The sequence below is a fragment of the Lynx canadensis genome, chromosome C1 (assembly GCF_007474595.2).
Source record: "Lynx canadensis isolate LIC74 chromosome C1, mLynCan4.pri.v2, whole genome shotgun sequence".
Taxonomy (NCBI): Eukaryota; Metazoa; Chordata; class Mammalia; order Carnivora; family Felidae; genus Lynx; species Lynx canadensis.
The window spans coordinates 43554840-43580384 of NC_044310.1; the positions used below are offsets into that span (position 1 = coordinate 43554840).

General features: G+C 55.2%; 1 protein-coding gene across 3 annotated transcripts in view; it reads right to left on the reverse strand.

Moving 5' to 3' along the window:
* SSBP3 (single stranded DNA binding protein 3) overlaps positions 1–25545 on the reverse strand; it is a 165410-nt gene that overhangs the window by 1995 nt on the left and 137870 nt on the right. The window contains exons 6-17 of one of the 3 annotated variants that reach the window (XM_030323984.2): positions 24617–24697; positions 23654–23713; positions 19381–19447; positions 19214–19290; positions 11890–11954; positions 11086–11134; positions 10433–10468; positions 9861–9915; positions 8419–8489; positions 992–1070; positions 712–740; positions 476–577 (exon numbers count right to left, since the gene is read on the reverse strand). In XM_030323984.2, coding sequence (XP_030179844.1) covers positions 476–577; positions 712–740; positions 992–1070; positions 8419–8489; positions 9861–9915; positions 10433–10468; positions 11086–11134; positions 11890–11954; positions 19214–19290; positions 19381–19447; positions 23654–23713; positions 24617–24697 — 771 coding nt within the window. The remainder of the gene's footprint in view (positions 1–475; positions 578–711; positions 741–991; positions 1071–8418; positions 8490–9860; positions 9916–10432; positions 10469–11085; positions 11135–11889; positions 11955–19213; positions 19291–19380; positions 19448–23653; positions 23714–24616; positions 24698–25545) is intronic. The other 2 variants (XM_030323985.2, XM_030323986.2) reach the window with 2 other exon arrangements.

Consider the following 25545-nt stretch of genomic DNA (forward strand, 5'->3'; position numbering starts at 1 on the left):
CTCAGAATCATGACGTTGTTTCTTCATACAAGAATGTAAATAGAAGCCAGGCCCTCTGCGTGGGGATCCCAGGAAATCTCTGGTGATATGAACCTTCCCCCCCCAGGACAGACAGAAGTGGACCCCCTCAGAGGTCAGAGCCCAGGCCTCCTGAGTCCCAACCCAGGGCTTTCCCAGCCCGGTCAGCTTTATCAGTGTTGGGAGGTGATGTGCCTCCCTGTAGAGGCTTCCAGAAGGTCCTGCCAGTGGTCGGGGTGGCAGCGGTTGGAGGCCATGCGGCGGGGAAGAGAGGGCCCTGCACTTTGTACAGAAAAAGGACCAAGGTGAAAGCCAGAGGCACAGCTGTTGGGACACCAGCCTGCCAGGCTGGTCCTGGCCAGCAGGCACCACAACTTAAGTAATTTAGTCCCCGGCCCCAGAGGTAAGACGATGATCCAGGGACGAAACTGGGGGGAGGGATACACGCAGCACTTACATTGTCATTCTGGAAGGAGTGGAGGAAGTTCCCTCCTAGCTCACCATCGTCTCGAGGGGTGCCTGGAGGATTGCTAATGCCACTTATGTTGTTAGGAGAATTCTGGGGAGAGGAGAGACGAGGTGAGCCCCAGAGCCCCAGAGCCCTGCCCACCCAATGGGGAGAAAAGCTTTCTGGGGCCTCAGGGCTGGGGCAAGGTGGATGTGATCAGGGAGGCACACAGAACACACACTCACTTTTGGAAGTCCATCTATGTCACCTGACCCTGGAAGGAAGGAAGGAAGGAAAATCTGGATTCAGTTTCTTGTTTGTTCTTCCGTGGCTAGGTCTCCAAAGCCACCCAAATCCCACACTATTTCTGTGCAGACGATCTTCTGTCCTGGCTGTATCTCTGGGGATCTTTCTACGTGCCCAGCCAAGGTCAGTGGGGTAGACCAGGCCCAGCTGAGCCAAAGAAGGCTGCTCGGGCAGGGTCGCGCGGGGTGCAGCATGACCACGGGGCTGGCGCCCGCTTACCTAACGATCCGTTCATGTGGTGTGGTTCCATGCCGCCCATGCCTCCCATCGGGCCGTCCGAGCCTGGACCCATCGGGAACTGGGGGAGAAGCACAGGGCGTGGTGGCTGAGTGGGCCCCAGGCCCTCGGCAACCCCTCACGGGCTCCCACACCCAGCTACAAAGGAGCTGTGCCCTCAGGGAGCTTCCATCTGGTTGGGCTCCTCTGTCGGGCACACCGCCTGGCTATCTGATGCCGCCAGGAGGCCGGAGCTGGTTCCTCCCCTTGGCTCTCGGAATTGGGCAGGGCAGGGGTGTCCTCCCTACACTCCAAATGAAGAAACAAGCCCAGAGAGGGAAAGACACCAGCCCAAGGCTACACAGTGTGGTTCTGGGACAGCTCTCTAACCAAGTGTCATGGACCCCGTAATAAGGCTCTCTCTATCCCTGGGACGGAGCGTGTGACTCATCAGTCAGAACCTCACACAGACACACAAATGGGTGACTGTGCGCAGCCAGGGGCCAAAGGTATTAATGTCTCTCATCCCCATTTTACAGGTAAGGAATGTGAAGCACAGAGAGTGGGAAATTCTTTGCCAGAGGTCCCCCCCCGCCCCGGGAGACGGGAGGAGCGGGGACTGGGGCGCAGGCAGCCTGAGCCTGAGTCCCACCAGCCTCCTCTGAGCGATTCCTCAGAAATGGAGTTTCATGGGCGAGGTGAGGAGATCGGGTCTACTGAATGACTGGGGGGTCAGGGGAGAAGCTGGGTGGGGGACTAGAGTTCTCTCCTGGGGACAATGTAGAGGAAGGCCACTGATGAGTCCCCCAGGCAGAAGTGGTGGCAGGGCAGGCGGCTCAAGAGGCCGGAGGCGGAATCTGCTCTACCCCTAGCCTTGGACCTGGAGGGGGCGGTAGAATGAATGATCTCAGAAAAGTAGCAACCAAAGGCCAGAGGTCATATCCCATGGTTGAGAAGGGATGGCTGAGCCCAGTCTGGTGAGCCTAGGCCCTGTGATGCAGACCAGACGTCAGGGTGCACAGGGGTGGACACGGCAGAAAGGAGGACTGTTTGGCATCTGGCCTATGCCAGGGGCGAGGGACACAGAGTTGAGTCACAGCCGAGCCTCAGCCCGGAAGGGGAGTCCACGGTTATGGACACCCAACCACCCCAAGGGCAGAGGTGCTGAGTTCCAAAGGGAGCTGGAGACAAGGCATGGTCAAGTCTTCAGGAAGAGGCACTGGGGAAAGGGCAGAGAAATCTGAACCCCTGCATGGAGGAGAAGGCAGAGGGCCAAAATAACTGAGGACAGAATTTGGGCAGGGGGAGACAGGCCACAGAAGTCATTCTAGGTAGGGGTCCTGCGTGAGCAGAGAGGCGGGGGCAGCACAGGGTGCCGGAGCCCACATTGCAGGGGTGCGGCTAGCGTGCCAGCCGCTCCCTCGCGCCCACCGCCCACTCACATGTACCACAGAGGCGGCCCCCTTGCCTCCCGCCTCTCGCCTCCCCAGAGGCTTCCCAGGGCCACTCACAGGCACCGAGGCACATTTTTGACACCTGGCAACAAATTTCACACTTACTCATCCAAGTGAGAGAAGGTGATGGACTTTTTAAGGAGCCAACTCAGGACACAGTCGTATCAGACAAAACAGCCCCCCAAACGCGATTAATGTCATAAACAATGGCATGTTCTGCCTTCAACATAAGCATCTTTTTAAAACTTTGTGTTTTCTCGTGTATTATTATTTCTAACCGCTTGACCGGGCTGGAATTCGCACACCGTACAACTGGCCCACTGCAAGCACACAGTTCGGTGGTTTTTAGCATGTGTGCAGGTGTGCGGCCATCACCACCAGATCGACGTTAGAACTCTCTCATCACCCCGTAAAGAAACCTTGGGGCGCCTGGGTGGCGCAGTCGGTTAAGCGTCCGACTTCAGCCAGGTCACGATCTCGCGGTCCGTGAGTTCGAGCCCCGCGTCAGGCTCTGGGCTGATGGCTCGGAGCCTGGAGCCTGTTTCCGATTCTGTGTCTCCCTCTCTCTCTCTGCCCCTCCCCCGTTCATGCTCTGTCTCTCTCTGTCCCAAAAATAAATAAACGTTGAAAAAAAAAAAAAATTAAAAAAAAAAAAAAAAAGAAACCTTGTACCCGTTCGGTCACTCCCCATCCCCCTCCAACCATTAATTTGTTCTGTTGTCTATGGATTTGCCTATTCCGGACACATATGACCTTCTTCTGCGGCTGGCTTCCTTCGCTCAGCAGGTCTTCGAGGTTCGTCCGGGTTGGGGCATCAGTTAGTACTTCTTTCCTTCTTCCGGCCAAATCATATTCCATTACACGGAGAGGCTGTGTTCTATTTATCCGTTCAGTTGGCGGACGCGTCGCTCCCACTTTTTAGCTATTATGAATAACACCGCTGTGAATGCTGGTGGACGATTACAGGTTTTTATTTCTCTTGGGTAGATACCTACCCAACAGTGGAATCGCAGGGTCCTGTGGTCATTCTGGTTAAGCTTTCGAGGAACCGCCACGCTGTTTTCCAAAGCAGCCGCATCATTTCACGTTCCCCGCAGCCACGTGTGAGGGCTCCAGGGTCTTCCCGGCCTCACCCGCGCCGGCACGGTTTCTTGGTGACAGCCAGCCCAGTGAGTGTGCAGCACTGTCTCGTGCTTTCCACGTGCATACCCCCGATGGCCACGAAGCGGAGCACCTTTGTGTGCTTACTGGCTACGGGTACATCTTGGCAGGAAAGTCTATTTTGGATCGTCGGCCCACTTTTTAAATTGGGCTGGTTTTTCGTGCCTGAGTTCGAAGAGGTCTTTGCGTATTTTGGATTCAAGTCCGGTATCAGATTCGTGATTTGCAAATATCTTCTCCGCTCCGCGGGCTGTGTTTTTCACCTTCTTGATGGCGCTCCTTCGAAGCATGCAAGTTTTAAATCTTGATGAAGTCCAATTTATCTACTTTTTTCTTTTGTCACCTGTGCTTCTGGTGTCATTGGGAAGGCTTTGCTTTTACCTGGGCCACAAAGATTTATGCCTATATTTTCTTCGGAACGTTTTATCGTTTCAGCGCAGATGTGCATGTCGAGGGTTGAGTGCTCTGGAGAGATTCTGGGTTTCACTGTGGAGCAGCGGTCCAACTTCATGCACTTGCCAGGGGACATACAGCTGTCTCTACACCACTTGTTGATTCTGTGTTCGTTATTTTGTTACGTAAGTGCTATTATTTCAATAAAACCACAGTCAGGCTAGTTAACAGCAGCAGTTGGTAGAGGACTAGTTAAATAAATAAACGGTTTGTGTGAGAAAAACAATTTATCTGGACTCTTTATTGGATTACTTCAATTTTCCAGGCTATATTACTATGTATTCTTAAAATATACAAATTCGGGGCGCCTGGTGAGTGTCCGACTTCAGCTCAGGTCATGATCTCCCTGTTGTTGGGTTTGGGCCCTGCGTTGGGCTCTGTGCTGACAGCTCGGAGCCTGGAGCCTGCTTTGGATTCTATGTCCCGCTCTCTCTCTGCCCTTCCCTCGCTCATGCATGAGCTCATGCTCATTGTCTCAAGAATAAATAAAACATTAACACACACACACACAAATTTAATTTTTTTTAAAAAACTAAATGCAATGGACTGACTAAACACATATTACTTATATTTGATTTAAAAATGTTCTTGGGGCGCCTGGGTGGCTCAGTAGGTTAAGCATCGGACTTCAGCTCAGGTCATGATATCACAGTTCATGAGTTCGAACTGCACATCAGGCTCTGTGCTGACAGCTCAGAGCCTGGAGCCTGCTTCAGATTCTGTGTCCCCCTCTCTCTCTGCCCCTCCCCTGCTCACGCTCTTTGTCTCTCTCTCAAAAATAAATAAAACACTAAAAAGCAATTTAAAAATCATGTTTCTTTCTGTCCTGAATTATAATAGGGTATTTTTGGGGCGCCTGGGTGGCGCAGTCGGTTAAGCGTCCGACTTCAGCCAGGTCACGATCTCGCGGTCCGTGAGTTCGAGCCCCGCGTTGGGCTCTGGGCTGATGGCTCAGAGCCTGGAGCCTGTTTCCGATTCTGTGTCTCCCTCTCTCTCTGCCCCTCCCCCATTCATGCTCTGTCTCTCTCTGTCCCAAAAATAAATAAACTTTGAAAAAAAAAAAATTTATAATAGGGTATTTTTGCTCTGCATTTTTTTTTTTTTTTAAGATTAGAAAAAAGTTTTGTACAAAGAGGTAGCTAGCATGGTTTGTCAAGTAGATGTCTCAGATAATCCATTCAAGCGAGGTCATCAGTCCGACCTGACGAAGCCTATACCCTGAGCATCCCTTTGGGAACACATTCCTGGGTGGCCCCCGCCAGATTGAGAAGACACAGCAGGGCAGCAAACCCGGGCCGTGGAGCTGCTGGTGACCCATCTTGCCCTCGAGCCTGCAATGGGGTAAAAGGTGCTTGCTTTTCCTCTAATCCCTCTCTGATTTCCCTGCAGCCTCCAGGCCAGCCTTTTTGTTTTTTTATGTAGTGCTAAAGGAACACAGGGGCAAACGTACGATTCACTCTGACTTGCTGCCGTGCTCTCATCAAGCCCTGGTGTCGGTCCAACACGGCAACACCCACATACGCTCTCCACGACAACGTCTGCACGTGGAGTACTTAGGACTTTGCGGACTTGCGTAGGTTTCTGGACCTGTAGGAATTCACTTCCAGCTCTCCAAACACGTCCATCCCCTTTGTATCTACAGGCTGGTTTAGGGAGACCAGCGCTTGCCAGTCGGGTCCTCTGCATCCGGAAGTTCATCAGGTGGGCTGTCCCGTCTCTGAAGTCTGTGATTTCTAAGCATTCCCAAGCACACTGGATGTCGTCATCACGGAGTCCTCGCTCGGGGAAAATGGTTTTAAAGCATAGAGGTGAGATGAACCTGTGAGGTCCAAGCTGGACTCCAAGTAAGTTACAGTTTCAATAAAGAAGTTGAGAAAGTCCTATATGACGCGGCTGCCCTTTACCGGTGACATGCTCTCAGGCCATCTCATTCCCAGAACAAAAGTCACTACTTTGGCCGATGAGGTTTTGTCGCAACCCCCCCAACCACTCCAAGCGACCCAGGTGAGGTCTGCTCATTCTCTTCTAGACTCCTGGCGGCCCCCCGAAAGATCACTGAGCAGTTCTAGAGAAACAGCACATACGCTTCTCTCTTACTGTAATTCCTTCTCTGCGTGCTCAGCTCAACGGATCTCCAATGAGAGAAGACGTCATAGCGGGCCGACCACGTACCATCTTTTCTCCGGCCAACAGTGATGCCAGCCACCGTGCGGGCGTGCACCTGAGCCTCTCTCTGCTTCTACAGAGTCCAAGGTCTCGTTAAGCGCATCTGCATGTTCTGAGGAGATCTGACTGGGGAGTGACCAGAATCTTTCGTTATGAAAGCCTGGCATCCTAAGTAAGCACCCTGTCCCCTTTCGTAGCAGTGCCGGGCACAAGGTGTGTGGGGCATTCAGCAGGTAAGAAGTTCACACCCCAAATGAAATCTGCCAAATCAACTGGGTGCTGACTGCCAAACAGGCAGAGACGAGCAAAGTCTAGCTTGTATTTGGACAAGAGAACAACCATCTTTCATTTGCTTTCTGCAGCTTCAAATCCCCTTGTGTTGCCGCTCAGGACTCGGGTGCAGCCTCAGAAAACGTACTGTCCTCCGTTCACGGAGCCAGACAGGGAATGACGCGGTGGCATAGGCGGCCGGGGCTGGGTTAGAAGGCTGTGCTGTCTCACCTCAGCCCCGTGCAGCGGGGCCCCCTGTGTGCTCTCCCCTTCTCCGCCACCCCGCCCCTCCCCTTCTCTTCTGTCTGGGCCATGCTCGTGGCAGACCTGTCATCCTCTCAACTCCCAGAACACACAGCCCCCGACTCACAATGTGGAAGAGAAGACCCTCGCAACCTCAACACAGAACACAGCGGTTCATCTGCAGACAGAGCCCAGGCGGACCCATCAGGGCCCCTGACCCCAGCGCACTGGAGCCCGGCCCTCGGAGCCGTGACGTGGATGGTTCATTGGGAGCCACAGGCCGGGACTGCTGGTGTCCACGGTTGGGAGAGGTGGCGGCGGCGGCCGTGGCAGGAAGGTCACCTATGCCCTTTCCAGTGGACACTGAACACAGTGAGCTCAGTCCCTGGCTTTTGGGCTGCTGGAAGAGCCTTACACTTTTCCACCCACCCTTTGGCATCCACTGCCCAAACCAAGGACAGTGTGTCCTGGGAAGTCGTCTCCTGAGACACAGAGCTTTTAATGCTAAAACCTGATGGCCAGTCACCCTAACGGGTAGCAGGGGTGATGGGGCTGGGGTGGGAGGGGTGCTGGCTGCCCAGGAGAGGGACAGGGACGGCGGAGCAATGGTTAAGGAGTGCGGTTCCCACGCTTCTCAGTCACGTGACCCCTCTCTAGGGGACCCCTCTCTAGGTCTCTCTCCCTAACCCAGGAGGATCCAAAGACCCTCCCCCCTTCAGAGGCTGCTGGAGGATTAAATACGTGCAGGGTCCAGCATGGGGCAGCTCCCAATCAGCATTTAGCACAGTGGGTGGTTCAGGGGTCACATCAGGAACCAAACCAACAGAACCCAACGAAGCACCCCAAAAGGCCAGAACACCACTGGGGCCCCAACACCCAGAGCCCCTGGCTCTGCAGTCCACACTGTTGATTTGGTCACATAGCAGCCTCCCTTCCAGACACTGGGCTCCCCAAGCGCAAGGCCAGTCCGAGTCCCCTCCCCAGCTGGTGCAGAAGGGCTGTCTCCAGAGGTGAGTCTGACCGGCCCTCTCCTCGGGGAGCTCCCAGCTGGGAGAAGGGGACGGGCTATGGCTGCACAGTCAAGTGCCATCCAGCAGGGGACACAGGCCATGGGAGGGAGCGGATAGGCAGGGGTCAGACAAGGTGGAACTGGAGCTCCTACATTACGAGGGGCTGGAACTTGGAGAAGCCAAGAAGGAAGGGGGTGGGAGGCAGGCAATGACCCAAAGACAGACCAGGAAGCTGCAGTCACAGGGCTCCCAAAGGGGCTGGAGGCACAGGGCAGGCAGGTCCCCAGATGGGCTTCAGGGACCCACAGCTCCAGACCTGAGAGGGTGATTGACTGCCTGGGGGGCACAGCCGGTCGGCGGAGCGGGGAGTGACCCGGGTCCACCCGTAGCCTAGTGCTCTCCCTCCCTGACACCCCACTCAGGGTGGCAGGGATTCCCACAGTGAGGCTGGGTGCGCCGCTCTGGCCAGAGGGGAGGGCACCTCTCCACCCCCGGCCAGCTGCAGAATGGGAACCGATTTGCCCGAGAGTTAATCGCTTTTCTGACGGTTTATTTTATTCGTCTTTGGTAACAAATGGCTGAAATCAATTAAACTTGCTTTCCCCTCAGCTGATGAAGTTAATTATGATTTGTTATGGTATCTGATATGTAAATTATTAGAAAGCGGACTTACGTTGGACCGGCTGCCTCCAGGCGGCACCGGATTAATCATTGTGTAGATGTTGTCACTGGAATTTGTTGAATCTGTAGAACAGTGGAAACCCACAAGTCGGGGTGATTAATTCATTTCTTAATTAAAACAAACTCGTGGCACTTGAACTCATTCTTTTGTATTTTATCACCTAAAATCTCCTCTAAGTACCACCATTTTCTGGCTAATTTGTATTTAATGAAGATTCACAAAGTTTTTAATCACAGAAAATTCAACTGTGAAAACTGCTCAACCCTGGAACAAAGAAGTCCAGGGTGTGTGGACAGCAGTGTGGACGTGGCAAAGCGGGGGTGGCAGGTTCAAATTCTCATCTCCCTACCCGAAAATAACCTGGTCCCCAGACCCTGCCAGGGACCACGCAGGGACGGCCAGACCACCAGCTGCGCTCTCCCCCAATCCCGCCCAGGGGTTTTAATCAAATTGGGGAAAGAGAAACGCCACAAATTACCCAGGGGCCACCTTGCCAAGCTGATGGGGCAGGAGGGAGAGGGAAGCATGGGGCTGGAGACACATTAACATATGCAGTGGTTTAATGTGACCCAGTCTGAATGTAGGTCATGCGGCTCATAAAAATGCAGCAGCAGAAAGAGGGAGCGGGAGTGGGGGCCGGAACATCACAGCCGCCGCTAGCTCCAGACTATGGATAAGCAGCTTCCCTGCCACTGGGAGCCGAGGAGTCTGGGGAGAGAGGGACCCCTCCGTCTCCCCAATTAGCTAGGAAAGTCTCCTAAGAAAACCAGCTAACATGTTTCTATCAGGAGCAGGCATCTTCTTTCTAGGGCGGAAATCCAACCACGTCTCACTTTTTATTTTCTGGGTGGGTAGATTGTCCGTGGGATTCCTTCTAGATGGTGGTGTGTTATTCTCAGCTGGGAAAGAAACGCAACTGTGAAGCTGTGTGTGTGTGTGTGTGTGTGTGTGTGTGTGTGTACATGCCCACATGTGTGCACGCACGCCCTCTTCTGATCAGAGAAAGAGGGAGAAGAGATCTCCCGTATAGAGGACCAGAAGCCAAGAGCTCTGGGAACTCAAGAGACATGGTGTTAAGAGTCCTGGTTCCAGGATGTCAGAAGCCCAAAGCCCCTTTTCAGTCATCTAGAGAAACCCACAGCTGGGAAAGGGTGCTTGCCAACCAGTGCGAGCAGAGGACAGTGAGACCCCCTCGTTCCTGGAGCTCTCCGCCCTGCCTCTCCCTCTAACCAGAGAGGAGGAGTGACCTTGCTAAGGCCACAGGGTAGGTCAGGGGCACCGAGGACGTCCTTCCTCCTAAACACCTGATGCTGACATGCCTGGTGGGGGACACGCTGCTCAGGAAGGGTGGTTGGTAAGCTTTGGCCCTGCACTGGGACCCCTCCAGGACCCCCTAACTCTCTCGATGGCACCCTCTCCCCAAGGCTTCTTACCTGCAGGACTAGGCATGATGGGTGTTCCTGGGGGGCCACCACCGCCAGGAGGTCCCTGGAGATGAGATAAAAACTGACGTGAGGAACCCATGGCCGTGACCCAGGTCGGGAGAAACCCCCGAGCTCCGGCCACACCAAAGTCAAGTGTTCCTCCAGGGCCCAGCCTGGCATCCCGCTCTCGCTAAAGCTCAAGCAGAGCCCAAGTGTTTAGGCCCCAAGGGAGCTGGACTTGGATTCCGCCCCCCCCCCCACTGCCTTTCTTCAAACCCAGAGGCAGCTGTGGGTGTGCATGTATGTGTTCACACGCCGACTGGTGGAACCAGAGGTCTGTAGGGGAAACCAGCTAGGCCACTGGTCAGCCCCCAAGATGGGGACCCAACTCTAGGTCTTGTTTGGGGACTTCCGGGCCCCCAGAAGGTACCTGAACAATGACAGCAGGTTCTAGCAGAGTTTAGAACTTGTGCTCGGAGTGTGTTTTGAAAGGGAAAGAGACAGGGACCCTGGAGAAGTTCTCTTGCACATTCAGTCACATGTGGCTGGACACCCAATGCCCCGAACCCACACACACTTACCACGTAGGTACCAGGTGATGAGGAGGAGTATGGAATCTAAAAACAAGAGGTGGGCAGCCACGTGTCAGAATCCCTTCCTCTGATACTCAGTACCCTTGGGCTTCCAAATCCACTTGGGGACCCACCCCCTCTTGCTAGGAAAGGCTGTGGGACACCCCAGGAGGGGGCCAGGGGTGTGAGCAAAGCCCAGTGCCTACACTGAACTGATCCCGAGAGCCTTGGCAGGGAGTTCTGAGGGGGCATGGGCAGGGGAGACCCTCCAGTGTGAGAGGACAGGAGAGCGATAGCTTCTCCCCACCCCTCTGGCCTTCTTCCCCAGACTGTCTGTGCTGAGCCCCTTTCCAGCTCCTTCCCCTGAGCACCAGAACCCAGCCCTGCCAGGGGGAGAGGATCGCCAGACGCTTCTGTGTGGACAATGCTCTCTGAGCAAGCTCTCAGCTCACACAGGCTTTCTGCCCATCAGCGGGCTGGGCCGGGGCCCAAACCCTGAAGGCCCCGGGAATGTTACTCCCAAGCCTCCACTTACAGGTGGGGCTCCCGCTGGCAAGCGTCAGGTGGACTCTCGCTGCATCCCTGCCTCTCATGATACCCCCAACCTGGGGACAGGACCACCCCATAGCCTAGAAACCCTCCCACTCGATGTGGGTACTCACTGAGTTAGCACTGTTAGGATTTGGCCAGGGTCTGCCAGCTCCCGGGCCCCTGGGAGAGGGAGGGAGGGGGACGGAGAGAGACGGGGAGATGGGGAGAGGGGGAGAGAGAGAGAGAGGAGAGAGATGGCAACAATGAAAAAGGTGTCACTGACCCCAAGGGGGCGGTGCCGGAAGCGCCAGAACGAGAGGGCTGACATCACTAACAGGAAATCCTTCATGCGGCCCTAGGGCCTTACACACCTGGTTCTCGGGCAGTAATGGGCAGCTCCACGGCTAGAAATCTACAAGCTCCTCTAAATTACGTGAAAAAAGTGTCAAGTATATAAAACTGCCTCTGCATGTGCATCTTCCCAGGAAGGGAACCCACAGATCCTCATGGGGATCTATCCCCGAAAGGGGGTTAAGAACCACTCAAGCACTACAACAGCAGCCAGTTGTACCGGGGTTCAAATCCTGGCCCTGTCACTTAAGAGCCCTGTGAGCAGGGGCAAGTGACTTCACCTCTCTGTGCCTCAGTTACCTCATCTGTAAATGGGGGCAATAACCACCTCACCGGGCTATGAGGAGCAGGTGGGCTAATCCACACAGCAGGCTCAGAAACACACCCAGGACGGATGAGCCCCATACGGGACCATATGAGCTCTTATCCAAGTATCTATCGCCAGCATCCCCGGCTCCACTGATGAGAGGCCTGAGGTCCAGAGAGGTGCCAAGAATGACTCTGTTCACGAGTCTTTGGGGGGGCCAGCAGAGGGTCGGGGAGCCATGGGCTCTGAGCTGCCAGCAAGGTCCTTTTTGCCTTACATGTTAATCCCGGGCATGGCGGGGCCGAGGGAGTTGGGTGGTGGTCTCATGCCGCTGCCGTAATTCTGCAACGATAACCAAGGGTCAGTCTATGAGAAGGAGAAGGGGCACCGGAGAGGGAAGGGGGGAAGAAAGACAAACAGAATAGAAGCAAGAGGATTAGTCTGTGGAAAGGATTTGATGAGAAAAAAAATTACACGTTCATTAAAAAAGGTGAGGGCGGTGGGAGCCGAGGGATGGGGCCACAATGACAAGCCAGCACAGAGGGACAGTCACAACTTGAAACACATCTTCAGGGGTCTCGGGATGGTTTCTCTCAAAAGCATGTGGAGGTCCAGTAAGCCCTCTCATCTTGGGTTTCAGGTGGGTGGAAAGGAGCGGATTCATAACAGATCCAACTGGCGAACACCTGCCCACTTTAGGAACTCTGAGGGAGAAGAAACTGCCAGCAGCCTGGGGGCAGGGGCTGGGTCTGAATGTGGAAGGGGAGAGGACCCGCAAAGGCCTGGCTGGTGGCTGTCCCCAAGGCCCAGCATGTACAGATCCCCCACCTTGCCCCACGCCTGGGTTGTCCCCCAACCCAGGTCACCTGACTCAGGTGTCAGCGTGTGGGGCCCTCACCAAGCACAGTGCTGGAGAAGCAGGAAGAAAACTCAGGGGGAATCACCAATTCTGAGGGAAGAGTCCCACCTCGGCTCAGTACAACCCCCCAAGGCAGAGTGCGGTGAGTCACAGGAATGCCTGGATCAGGAACCTCCAATCGGGGCTGCGCCTGACCCCTCTTTCAGTGTTATTTTCCTTGCAGAAGAAATAAATACCTTGCTTCCCTTCTCCACTTGGGCGCCTACACAGCCTCCAAACCCAGCTCAAAGAGCACCTCCTCTGCGAAGCCTTCCCTGCCCACCTCTTAGGGTTAATTGCTTCACCCTAGTCACTCCCCAAATGCCTTGTAATCCTCCTACCCCTGCCACAGCCCGTACCACACTGGGCTATGATCGTGGCCACGTGTCCATCTCTCCCACTAGGCTCCAAGTACCTTTGGAAGGTGGGGACTATATCTCAATGATTTTCGTGCATGCATCACTCCACGTACCAGCCGCCACAGACTGGGTGCTGAATCAATGAAGGAGTGAACGAGTAAATGAACAGGAAGTAAAACTGGGCTGGTTGGGCTGGTTAAACTCTGCCTTTGTAGAATCTGAAAGAAGTAAGGTCGGTGAAAATTTGATGGCAAAGGGACAGCCAGTGTTACCTGAGCACATAACACATTTTACATATAGTCTCTGGCTTGTCCTTTTAACGCTGCCACGAAACTAGTGTTATTCCCACTTTACAGGAGACTGAAGGTCTGAGGGGAGAAAGATCCACCAAAGTCAGGAAGCCAATGACCCAGCTGGGGTTTAAACCTGGATCTACAAGGGCACCTGGGTGGCTCAGTCGGTTAAGCGTCCGACTTTGGCTCAGGTCATGCTCTCACAGTTTGTGAGTTCGATCCCCGCATCGGGCTGCAGGCTGACAACTCGGAGCCTGAAGCCTGCCTCAGATTCTGTGTCTCCCTCTCTCTCTGCCCCTCTCCCACTTGTGCTCTGTCTCTCTCAAAAATAAATAAACATTTAAAAAAAGCCAAAAAACCCCTCTAGGTCCACACTCTCCCCACACGTCTGGTGAAAGGCGGGTGGGGAGAGGAACGGCACAGGAGGCCCAAGAGCCAGAGCTGAAAAGCTCAGAGCCAACATCATGCTGGTGGCAGGTCCTCCAGCCAAGGACCGGCTGTGGGGCCATCTCCTCTGCCTGGTCACCCTGACAGGGGATTGGAGTCTAAGAGAATACGCAGATGGGGTGTAGACAGTGACAGGGGCGGCACCAGGCCAAGTGGCAGAGAATCGAGGAGGGAGACGAGGGTGGCCACAGAGGGGTCCTCAGGCAGTCCCGCATCCCCAGAGTCAGCTCCGGAAACGTGCAGGAGCCAGGCCCTCTTTAAAGACAATGGCACAGGCTGGCAGGTGGAGCCAGATCTGAGGTCAGAGCACAGGAGAGCCAGCCCCAGGCTGGGCACACGTGTGTGACTTTGGGCAAACCGCACAAGTGACCCCAGTGCTCACTCCGGGCCAGGCCGCAAGGCGGGCTCAGTCATGACAACGGCCCCATCACGAGTCCGCTTTAAAGATTAAAACACTGCGGCGCACAAGCAAAGTGACGGCCCCTCGCGCGGCTACGTGCAAGGCAACCCCGTGGCTGAAGGCCCGTGGCCTGGCCCCGGCTTCACGGCTGCCACCCTCCGCTGTGCTCCCTCGCCTGTACCACGGGGACAGAGGGCTCCCAACCTTACAGGTCTGGGAGGATCAAATGAAATGGTGGCTTTGAAGCGCTCTCTGTCGGCTCTCGGAGGCGTGTGCTGATTTGGGATGTCAGCGGCAGAACGAACACCAAAGCCCTTAATGCCGCCTTAAGCGTCACGGAACCTCAGGTCTTAAAGGGCCCTTCCTAAGCCCCTACACGAATCTCGGCCTCGCCTCCACCGCTGCAGGACAGGAAGCCTGCCCCCTCCCCACGCAGCCCACGCTCCCACGGTGTACAGCCTGGCCAACTTCCAGCCAGAGATCCCTTCCAGGGGCTACCACTGAATCCTGAGGCATCCTGCCCAGGAGAGCGGTTGGTGCTGCAGGGCCAGGAGAGGCTGGCCTGGGTGCTGGAGGAGCCTGGGACGCTGCGGCACAGAGTGGGCGAGGGGAGAGGACAAGCCAGGCGCTCACTCCCAAAACACGCCTGCACATGTGGCGTGTGGCCCCTCGGGGGAGGTGCTGGTGTGCCAGCTGCTGTTCCTCCGTCTACCCCACCTTCCAGAGCCTCCCCAATAGCCAGCCCGGCGCTTCCCGAGAAGGGAGGGTTGCCCACCAGATCCTCCCTCCTACAGGCCCAGACCCTGGAGGGCCACTTACACCTTCCCATTTCAAAGATGACAAGCTAGAGGCCCAGAGTGGCCAAAGACTTGCTCAAAGGTGCACAGTAACTCAGCGGTGAAAGCAGGGCTGACTGTCAACTTTGGGGAAAACATCAGCCTTTTCACAGAGGGCTTGGAAGCATGGTTTCAGACACTCCACAGAAATGGTTCTCTTCCCTCAATGTCCGCCTGCCCACAACACTGTACTGCAAGGTGTGACCACCAGCCAGATGCTCCCTCCCTCTCTGCCATCCGCATGGCTCTGCAGGACAGCTGGAGGCCTGGGAGGGATCCTCAGGGCAGCATGGGGCTGCCTACATCCACGGGGGTGGTCCCCTTCCTCCTGTACCCTCACTCTCATCCCCACTCAGGAACCTTGGATGCTGGGCAGAAGGCCCTGCAGGAACAAGGAAGAGCCTCCCTGCTGGGGACCTTGGGTCAGGCATCAAGCTCTGGACACAGGAAAGCACTGGGCAGCTGGCAGAGCTGGGACCTGCTCCTTCTTCTTCCAACTCCCAGAGGGGCTCTTCCTCGGTGCTTCCCGTAGCCTGCCCAGCGCCACCTTCACCTTAAAGTAGGGGAAGAACATTCCAGTCTTTAGGACAGGTTGATGGGGTAGTTTCCTGGGCAGCAGGGGCCTGTATGGGCCCCCCGTTGGGAAGTGTCGAGCGGCCCCACTTTCTCCTCACGCAGTCCCTCACACCTCTAGCCTGGTTTATGATCCTTCCACCTCTTGCCGGGGCCCCAGGCAGTAGCCACAAAGAGCCGGGCTATCCTGGATGGGCAGGGAGATGCGGTTTCTTCTGGGTGGCACAGAACTGTCCCTGAGATCATGGGCTATCCTTCATCTGAACCTTCTCAAATGCAGACAAGCTAGGACGGCGATCTGATGCTAGCCTGTGCTGGCTCCACCCCCCAGCCTGAATACCAGCAACGAAGGTAATTGGTACCCACGGGGTGTATGAGCCACAGCACCTCTGAGGGGGCCTTGCGTTCTGTCCACGGGAGCCCGGCCGGCAGCCCTTACAGATTTAGCCTCACATCAACAGAAGTCACTCCTGAAGAACTTAGCCAGAACGTTCCCATCTGATACTGACACAGTTCTTTAAAGAAAGACTATAACTAAGTGGATATATTACCTCCTTTTCGGCACTGGCCCTTTCACAAAATCAGAGTAAAATCTGTCTGACACGCTCAGGGAACAGGGCAAACCGATGCCTGGTGTGCTGGTTCCTTTGTGACGTTCAGGCTAAAATGTAACACAGGCTCAAAAAGAACAAATGTCACTCCGTCCAGCTTTGAAATCTATAAAGTAGCACCAAGACTACACTGTACCTATTCTTTGTTCAGAAAGTTCTGGAGTGGTCACTGGCTATTAGCACTCTTATTCTCCTCTTGGAATAACAGGCTGATGGTTTCCCACCTCTGTGTTTGGTCTCAGTACGGCACTGTGCATGCAGTGGTACTTACTAAAGGCTGCCTGAGGGGCTGGCCTTGTTTTCTAAGATCCCAGGCTGTGGCAGAAGCAGGACCCCCTCCCTGAGCCCCTGTTCTAGGAAGAGACACCCTGCAGGTACCTCATGCTGTTTCTACCAAACCTACAGTGGACCTCACAAGGTGATCACCAGGCTGTCCATTTTGCAGATGAGGGACTAGAGGCCCAACCAGGCTGAGCTGTGGCTGGAACCGTGTTTTCCAGCACTAGGTTCTGAGTTCATGTCTCTCCTGTCCATTGGGAGTGAACAAGACAGGACCCTCAGGGGACACACAGAAAGGGCCGGGGTCAGGAGGTATAGCGGTCCTGCCCTCAGCCTTGGGGTCCAAAGCTTCTAGGCTCTGCAGTGCCTGCTCCCTGGATGACCCCAAAACCTGTCCCACACCAGGCCAGCCCTTCTACCTCCATCTGGTGCAGATGTTCTGGGTTGCTCTAAGGGAGCTCTGGCTCTGGAATTTCAGACTGCACTCTACCCAGAGGGGTACAGGAGACTTGGGCAAAGCACTTTGGGGGTCTCTCTATTGATACAATAAAGTCAAATATAAAGAACAAGAGAGACATTTCCAGAGCCCCTGTGGTTGGTGGGGAGGGGGGTGGGTCAGCTGCCCTGGGCTAGTATCTCCCTGGGCTCTGGGCGTGCCTGTCAGGGCCTATGGGAGGGCTCTGCCCTTGCACACCCTTTGGTGAAGCCAGGAGAGCCACACTGGACCCGAGAGGCCTTTTCTGGTAAGACCCCAGTCTTTAGCACTCTCACCTCTTTAAAGCATGCCACAACAGTAAGCCAGACTGCTGGTCAGAGACTCTGACATGACAAGACGCCCGCTAAGCCAGGAGGAAGTCCTAAACTTACAGAATATTCTGTTCTCAGTCTGCTGACATCCATTCCCAGCTTCCAGAATCTCAATATTACTACAGGCTTAACAAACTGCTAATGGCCTTGGCCAGAAAAAAAATTAAAAAAAACAAAACACAAACAGCTCAAAGCAGTCATCAAACCCGCACAATTAGAATCCTAAACACTGATTTTAAGCCCCTAAGTTGGAAAACACACACTTCTTATTAAGAGTACCTCATGCCAAGCATCACACTGAGAACCCGAGCCTCCCCATTTGAACAGTTCTGTATGGCAGATACTGGTCTCTTTCCCATTTGATGGACGCAGCGGCTAAGCCTCCAAGGACCCAGAGGGGCGCGTGGGGGCATAGGAATGGAGTTTTCCTGCCTCCCACTCCATCCTCTTGTGTCCCCAGGTCCCCCAGGACGTTCTGGAAGTCCAAGGTCACTGCTTATCTACCCCAAGAGTAACTCTCATGTGCCGCAGAAGGACCCAAAGGTTCCTGACTCCGGGGATGGAACGCTCTTGCTTTCAGACCCTGCTGCCCCTCCCACCCGCCCTGCAGAGGTCAGCTGGAGACAGCCACATGGCAGGAAGGGGCCACTCTCTGGGGGCTTAAGAGGAACTGGGGAAAACACAAGCTTTGAAGGATTTGAGTAAAGAAAAAACAAACAAACAAACAAATGAGAAAACCAGAGGCGCAACTGGTGTGAGCTTGTGGGGCTAAGAGAAGCCAAGGACCTCCCTAACATTTTTCAGCACCACAGAGGTTGCAGCCATCCTCGAGAAGAAAGCAGTGGGCTGGGTGTGCTGTAAATACAACTCCAGACGGAGCGGAGGACTGTGGGTGTGGGCAGGCACCTCTCGCTACAAAAGCGGGGCACGTGTCTGTGAGCGGGAGCACTCCTCCTCCTCCTCCTCCTCCTCCTCCAGGGAACCGGAAACCTGGGGAGGGGCCCAGAAAATGCAAACATCTGCAGGCAGGGAGCGGGGAAGAGACAAGCGGGCTTCCAGGCAGGGCAGAAAAGGGAAGCAACGCCCTACAACAAAACCGTCCCCACCTCACTAAATCAAACTCCCTTCTTATTCAGACTCCTAGCTTCTTTGAGACAGATCAGCACACTCTCTGCCACAGCGACTACAGGGGACAGAGCCACATTCAAATGGTCAGAAGAATGGGAACCAACTGTGATGAGGTTCTAGACCAGGAATGGCCTGTCAGACCTCTGCCTGATGGTCCTGGGGAACAGGGAACTGGGTCACAAGGAGAGACCACTGGGCTGTAATTGTAAAGAAGTAGACCGGGCACTTGACAGAAGTTCTTCCAGAGGTTTCTGAGGTGTCCTTTATGACAATGGAACCCCTCTGGTCAGAAGAAATCTTACCTATGAGCCTGGTCCATGAAACCAGTAGAAGCTCTGGGTTGAAGTGGGTCTTAGAGGCCCTGGCCGGCCTGGCCTCCTCTCAGCTGGGATAGCATCGCTGAGAGCCATGGGTATAGATACATTCCTCCCCTCATACTGCACCGGTCGGGAACTGAGGCCTGCTGGGGCCCACCGAGGTCAGATGATTCACCCAAGGACAAATGGTGAGTTGCAGGCAGAGCTAAGACTGCCACTCGTTTGTCCCACTTCTGGGTCATAACCAACCATGACCCTGAGCTAGCTCAAGTTCACCTACCCAGGGTAGGAGGCTTTGGGATTCCCAGAGGACCCACACCGCTGCTCGGGGACCAGACCCTCCACCTTCCAAATTCCTCAACTCCCTCCCCCAAGGGAGGATCTGCCAACCAGAAGGCTCCCGGCTGCCCCTCTCCCGCAGCTCCCTGGGGGCCCCTCAACTCGGCCTGCCGCCTGCCAAGGAGGGGTTGCTCCTGTCTGCGCATGGGGCCAGACCAGCCGTGGACAGACAGGGCAGCTGGGAACCTGGCCATGTCCTCTCCCCTCACCCCTGTGAGCTGAGGGACGTGGAAGGACTGACAGACTGTGGAAAGAGGAGAGTAGGCGGGTGCACACAGATGGCCAGGGAGATGGACAGACAGACAGGTGGTTACCTGTGGGCCGGGCCCCATGGGTCCCATGCCTCGGGGAGGGTTCATTCTCTGCATTGATCCTCCCATGTTGGGGTGCCCTGCATGAGAGAGGAGATAAACCATGAGGTGGCAGGGGCAGACAGCACAGATTCCCCAGGCCGTGGGCCGCCCCGCCCGGCTCTCTCTACCTTGCTGTCGGGTGGGATCCATGGAATTGGGCAGCAGTGGCTGGGTCCCAGGAACTCCTCCTGGAGGCTGAAAGAGATGTGAGGCCCGTGCTGAGCGGCTGGGGGATGGAGGGAGATGTGCCAGCCTGCCCCAGTTCTCCACTGCCCGTCTGGGGCTACCCACGGCCTCCCTGACCTGCTGGCTGGGGCTGGGCGGGGGGATCTCCAGGAGCAGCAGGTGACTGGAGCTGGCGTCAGTAGAAGGTGCAGCGTGGGTGGGACAGGAACCATCACACCCTGCTGTCTCCACGTGTCTGTGTTCCTGCCGGAGCTCAGCCTCACCCTGGCCGCACCGCCTGCCATACACCCCTCCACGGCCACATGCCTCCCGTCCTCACCTCCCGAACCCCAGCCACCATGGTTTAAGCCAAACCCTGTCTTTCTTTCACCCCATGGAGATGTAACTCACCCACCCCCTCCCCCAAAGTGTGGGGACCGAGAGAGCCACCAGCTAAAAATCCTAACACTAAGAAGGGAGCAAAGGCAGAGGCAGCCTTTGAGATTTGGAAGGGGAAACTGAGGTCCACAGGCCCAACTGCCCCCAGTCATCAACTGGCAGAGCCAGCAGGAGCACTCAGGCTCCCAACTCCCTGCCTTTACCCAGCACGTGAAACGTCCCCTTCTGACCCCAGGGGAGGGTAGAGGAGGCCTCCCAGAGAGGGGCGAGCAGGATGCTGAATGAGAGCCTGCTCCCCAAAGCCTGGTGCAAGTGGCAGGTGTCGGTGTGATTACTGTTAAGAAGGTGAGGACAGGGTGCCACGGGTTTCCCAAGCGAATGCTTGGCATGCTTGCTGTGAAAACCTGTTACAAGTGATTTACTTGGGACTGGAGTTATTTCAGCTGCAATTGGGAAGAAAATAAAAAGGGAAGCAGAGCTGGAAGGAAAAGTCTGCTTCTAGAAGCCTCTGCCTCAGGACTAAACACAGGCCCTTGCCTTTGAGAGGAAAGCCTCTGTGAACGCTGACCACCTTTTCCCATCTGCACGTGCCAATGCTTCTCTGGGTTAGCATCTGGGATAGGGACACCTGTCCCCTCCAGCCTCAGCCCTCACCACTGCCGGAGGATGTCTGAGTGGGGAACTGGGTGCCTTTGGCCCAAGAACAAGCTCTAAACCAGTTGTGGGTGAGGTGGTGGTAAACAAAGGGGCAAGCTCTCGCTGTTTTCCCAAGCTTCAGAAAGGGGTGTGTGTGTGTGTGTGTGTGTGTGTGTGTGTGTCCGTCTGTCTAGTGGGTGGGGGTGCTTGCGGGAGGCCATACAAACCTGGGATTGCCTGCTGTCTCCACTGCCTGTCTCTCTACCCCTGGGATTTCAGCTCTTCCGACCTCTCATTCTCTCCCAGCCCTACTTCCTTTCCCCCGGTTCCCAAGCTCTCAATCATTTGACTGGTTTTGTGTCTGCCCCACTTTGGGGTTTGGGCTATTTCTAGACCCCAGTTACAGGACTCTGAGAGGACAGAGACCTGCTTGCCTCTGAGGCTGTCTGGTTTGGGGGACCCCAGGATGCTGAGGTAGACGGGGCACCCTCCAGGTCATAGAATGCCCCCACCTAACCTTGATGGAGCAGCCATGGGGGCCGGGCAATCGCTCCCTCACCAGGTAGCCCAGTGTCAACACCAGCAATTCTCAAAGGAAGTTCCTCCTTGGGCTCCCCTGATCCTGCCGTGTCAGGACTCAGGAGCAGAGAAGGGCTGCCCAGAGGCTCGACGGGAGCCTGGGCGTCATTTCCCTCCTCCTCCTCTCACTGGGGTGGACCCTGAACTGAGGACAGGGCAGTCTAGCCTCCTCTCCAAGAGAAGGGTGATGTGCAATGACTGAAATAAAAGGGTCTCACACAAGAAGGCCGAAGCCTTCAAATGTAAGAAGGAAGAAAAGTAACAGCTCATATATGGGACTGTAAGCACATGCTGAGCACACACTCTCGGAGCCTGCTAGGGAAAGTGCCGCTCCGGGGCGGTCATCCGGGCTCCTAGAAGTAGGCCAGTGCCTCTCGTACAGCACCGCGGGGCAGGGACAGGAAGCAAGTGTCTGCCCGGGGAATACACAAATCCCAGCAGCGTGTGCACGGTCACTCAGCTGGCCTGCCCCAGTCGGCCGCCGGGCCAGCGGGGACTCCTCTGGGACATGTATGGGAGGGCTGCCTGACACATCCGATCTCAGTCTTCCTAAGCCCAGCTGAACCCCAATGACCACCACCCACCCACCCGCTCTTGCTTGAAAAACCCCAGTGCTCTCTCTATACACAACCCCGAACCTGTAGCCAGGAAGGCAGCTAGGAGAGTGGGCTTGTAAGGACAGGTCATCAATCCTTGGCTTCTTGTCCCCTTGCGTGCCCTTCTCATTGCCCTAACATAGGAGGTCACATGTACCTGACCAAGTCCCGCTGCCTCTGCTTCCTCCACCTGCCACAGGGGAGGGCTCACTGGGGTGGCACAGAGGCTCCTGTTCAACCTGCAGCCCCAAGCGAGGCACTCTCCACGAAACCCAGGTGCAACACCTGTGACAGGGGTACGTCCCTCCTCGGAGGGCAAACCCTTCTTGAGCCCACAGGAAACCGGAAAATCAGTGTAGATTTCCGATGGGGGGTGGCGGGAAGGTTGGGACAATTGGTTTGTAATGCGAGGTGCAGATGACGGATTTATCCTCCATTTGCTCTCTTGGGTACTTGCTCATGCTTAATTGATAAATAGAAACATACATGTTTCCTCTCGTGTCCCTTAATTGCTGGAGGAAAGGCCACAATTATGATAAGGAAGCATCTGTTCTCTCCATGGGGCGGAGGCCAGTTCTGGCCAAGGAGAGCCTCCTCTGGATGTGCTGGGGTGGGGGTGGGGGTGGGGCGGTACGGCGCTGCTCGGGCCCGTGCACATGATGGCAGAGGAGGCCCACTTGGTGACCGGGGCAGCACTTTTACACCCCTGAAAGCTAAACGAATTGGGCGAGGTGCAGAGGAAACAGCACTGGGCTAGGAGCTGCAGACCAACTTAATCCCAGCTTACTGGAAGACTCTGGGAAGTCACTTCTTCACTCTGACCTGTTTCCTCATCTGAGGTACACCCAAGTGTCCCACCTTGCTCAAAAAGTTGGGTCTCTAATTCCTGTCTACATCTCCCCTTCATGTCAGAGAAAGAGGAAACAAAAGATGTTTGGAGGGGAAAAAAATAATTGGAAACCTGATAAGCAATTCAGCCCTAAAACTGGAGGCCCCTGATTACAAGCATCTCTCCTCAGCCTCCACCACCGCACTCAGGGGCTTTCTTGCAGAGCCTTGAGTAACAGTAAAAATAGCGCCCCTCCAGTGGGTAACTGAACTCCCAAGTTCCAAAGGCTGTAGGGGCTGGATGTGCTGGTGATGTGGTCAAATCTTTTGAAGGGCATTTGTAAGGTCACTCTAAGAGTCACACGTAAAAAATATTTCAGCATGAAAAGAAATCCCACTGATGTTTCTTTTAAGTTTCTTTTAGATCTGTCAATCCTCAAAAGGTATTTTATCTTTACCTCTCCAGCTCCCCTCCCGCCCCGGGATGAGCTGAACTAGGGAGGGTGGCACGGGGGCCGATTTCTCCAGACCACCTAGAACTGCCAACCCTAATGGCCCAGCATAAGGCACACAACCCCAGGCTGAGAAGCCCTCCCATAAGCAGACCACTTTTCTAATTACACGAACAAATCCTTTCTTGTTTTGAGTTGGGTCTGGGAAACAGGCAGACATTGCTTAAAACCTCACAAATGTCCTGCTCCGCTGCATCCAGGCTCCTGATCTAAGCATTCCTACGGGCCATTTCTCCCCTTAATAGCAGGATTATATTTACCAGCCTTGGCAATTCTCAAAAGCTTCCAGGAAAAAATGCACGTTGTCAATTAACTTCATTAAGGAGGAAGACCCTTTTCCAAGAAGGGGCTGGAAGGGAGGGGCAGGGGCATTACCACCTTCTCTAGAATAGCTGAAACCCTGCATTCCCAAACATGGCTGCTTCTGGGGCTGCCCCCTGAGCTCCAGAACCGGCTGCCCAAAGCCCACCAGGAGAGGCAAATGAAATGCTGCGAGTGGGGAGCTGTGCCACGGACACAAAGTGGACACAGGGCCCTCTCTGGGGACCTGCTTGGAAGCTACCTCCTGCATTGAAACTTGTCCCTCCATCTCCCGACCCTTCCTCCAAATTCTGATTTGGGTCAAAGTCCAACTGAGGTCAAGGGTGGCTGAGTGAGGGGAGAGAGAACATGAAAAGATACAGTACCTGGTTTCCCATTCTGATCGGGGGCCTGGGGCCGCCTGCGTATCGCGGTGACATAAAAGGCTGCAATTACAGGGAATTAGTTCAACGACAGCCTGCACTACCGCACAGGGCCAAACACAAATGCGCTCCACTCCACAAAGTCCAGTTTTGTTACAACTAGTGATCTTTTAAACTCTCTTTCTCCCCGGTGGCCTCTTCCCTCTGGGCAAAACTTCCTTTGGGCAGAGGGAACAAACGACGTGCGTGGCATAGGTGCCTCCTGACTCCGCATCCGCTCACGGAGATCTACTCTGGGTGGCAGGATAGCGTGGCTGGGGCTTTGCACAGGACGCGGCAGAGCAGGTACATCAGTGCGGGGCAAAGGAGGAAACCGCCGCTCTCGGTAAGGGCAAATGAAATCAGAAAGGGACTTATACGTAAAATTCCCAGGGTGTGCAGACAAAGCTGGACACACACACGCGCACACACACACACACAGAAACCACTGACAAAGGGGGTGGGAAAGGGGAGCGAGGATTTAAGGCGGGGGAACACAATGAGAACGGTCAGGCTCCCTAACTTGTGCAGGGCAATGGGCAGGAAAGCTTTCTCAGCAGCGAGAGTGCACACAGAAAAGGCTAGGGATGCAGCTTCGGTTACAAACAAATGGTTAACCAAACTCAAAAACCAAATCAAAAGTGAGAGAGGAAAAAACAAAAACGCAAAGGCCGCTGACAAGGTCACAGAAATAGATTTTCTTTTGGTTTCATATCCAAGCTGGGTGTGATGTCCAAGGAACGAAGACTATCTTTTGGGGGGGGAGATTTTTATTTTTTTATTATTATTGTTTTTGAAATTTCGTTCGTCAGTCAAGACTCGAAAGCAATGGCTAGAGCACATTTTGATTTTTGTTTTTCCTCTGCTGGCTCTGTCCTCCTTGTGCCCCGCGCCCCCCGGCGGGCGGGCGAGCCACAGCGCTTTTACCTGACTGTGGGGTCCCATCATGCTGCTGGGATTGTGAGGTGGAGGCTGTGCGTGCGGCGAGGGCTGTGACCCCGGAGGACCCTGTGAGGCCAGACAGCAGAGGCAGGTTATAGATCACAGCACATGGAGAAGCGCAGAAGCTTAAAAGAACAAAAATTAAACCAAAACGAAGGGCAGGCGGCGGGCGTGCGGGCGGCGGGCTCTGGTTGGCGGGGAGGTGAGAGCGGCTGCTTAGGTCGCAGGCCCCACGGTGTACGTGGCGAGCGGGAGGGAGAGAAGCCGATGAACACACTCACGGGGGGGGGTTGGGGGGTGTTCCAGGGGTGGAAGATAAAACCCAGCTCCTTTGTCAAAGCACGCAGGAGCAGGGGCCCGGGCGCAGGCTACGGATGGAGCGGAGTTTGCCATGTTAAATACGCTGGTTGTGACGGGCTCAGAGAGCGCAGTGATGCGCAGCGAGCAGACCCCTCTGCAAAGCGTGCAAGGGAGTGGGGACGAACCGGTGAGGCCCTGCCCTGGGGGAGCTCCCGGTCTGGGGGGGAGGGGGGCACAGAGACAGGGTGCAGGTTCCTAGGCCAGTCTACAGAGGGAAGGAGGCCTAATGGATGCATGAGAATAGATAGAGGAGTCAGAGCGCGAACAGACGAGGGAACGACAGGACGGACCAGGGCACTGTTAATTCACCTTCACTTGGAAATGGCCCCATGAAGTCGGGGCTTTCATTCTTCTTTTTACCAACGAGAAAACTGGGTCTCAAGGGACGAAGGGATTTGGCCACAGCCACACAACTGGTAGGTAGCAGAGCCAGGATGTGAAGCCTGATGGGCCCAAGGCTCACCCTGACCACTGCAGCCCTGAGCTGAAGCAGACACGGGCAGAGGAGCAGCGGGATGGGGCTGGAGGTCCCTGATGGGTGGACGGGCTGGGCT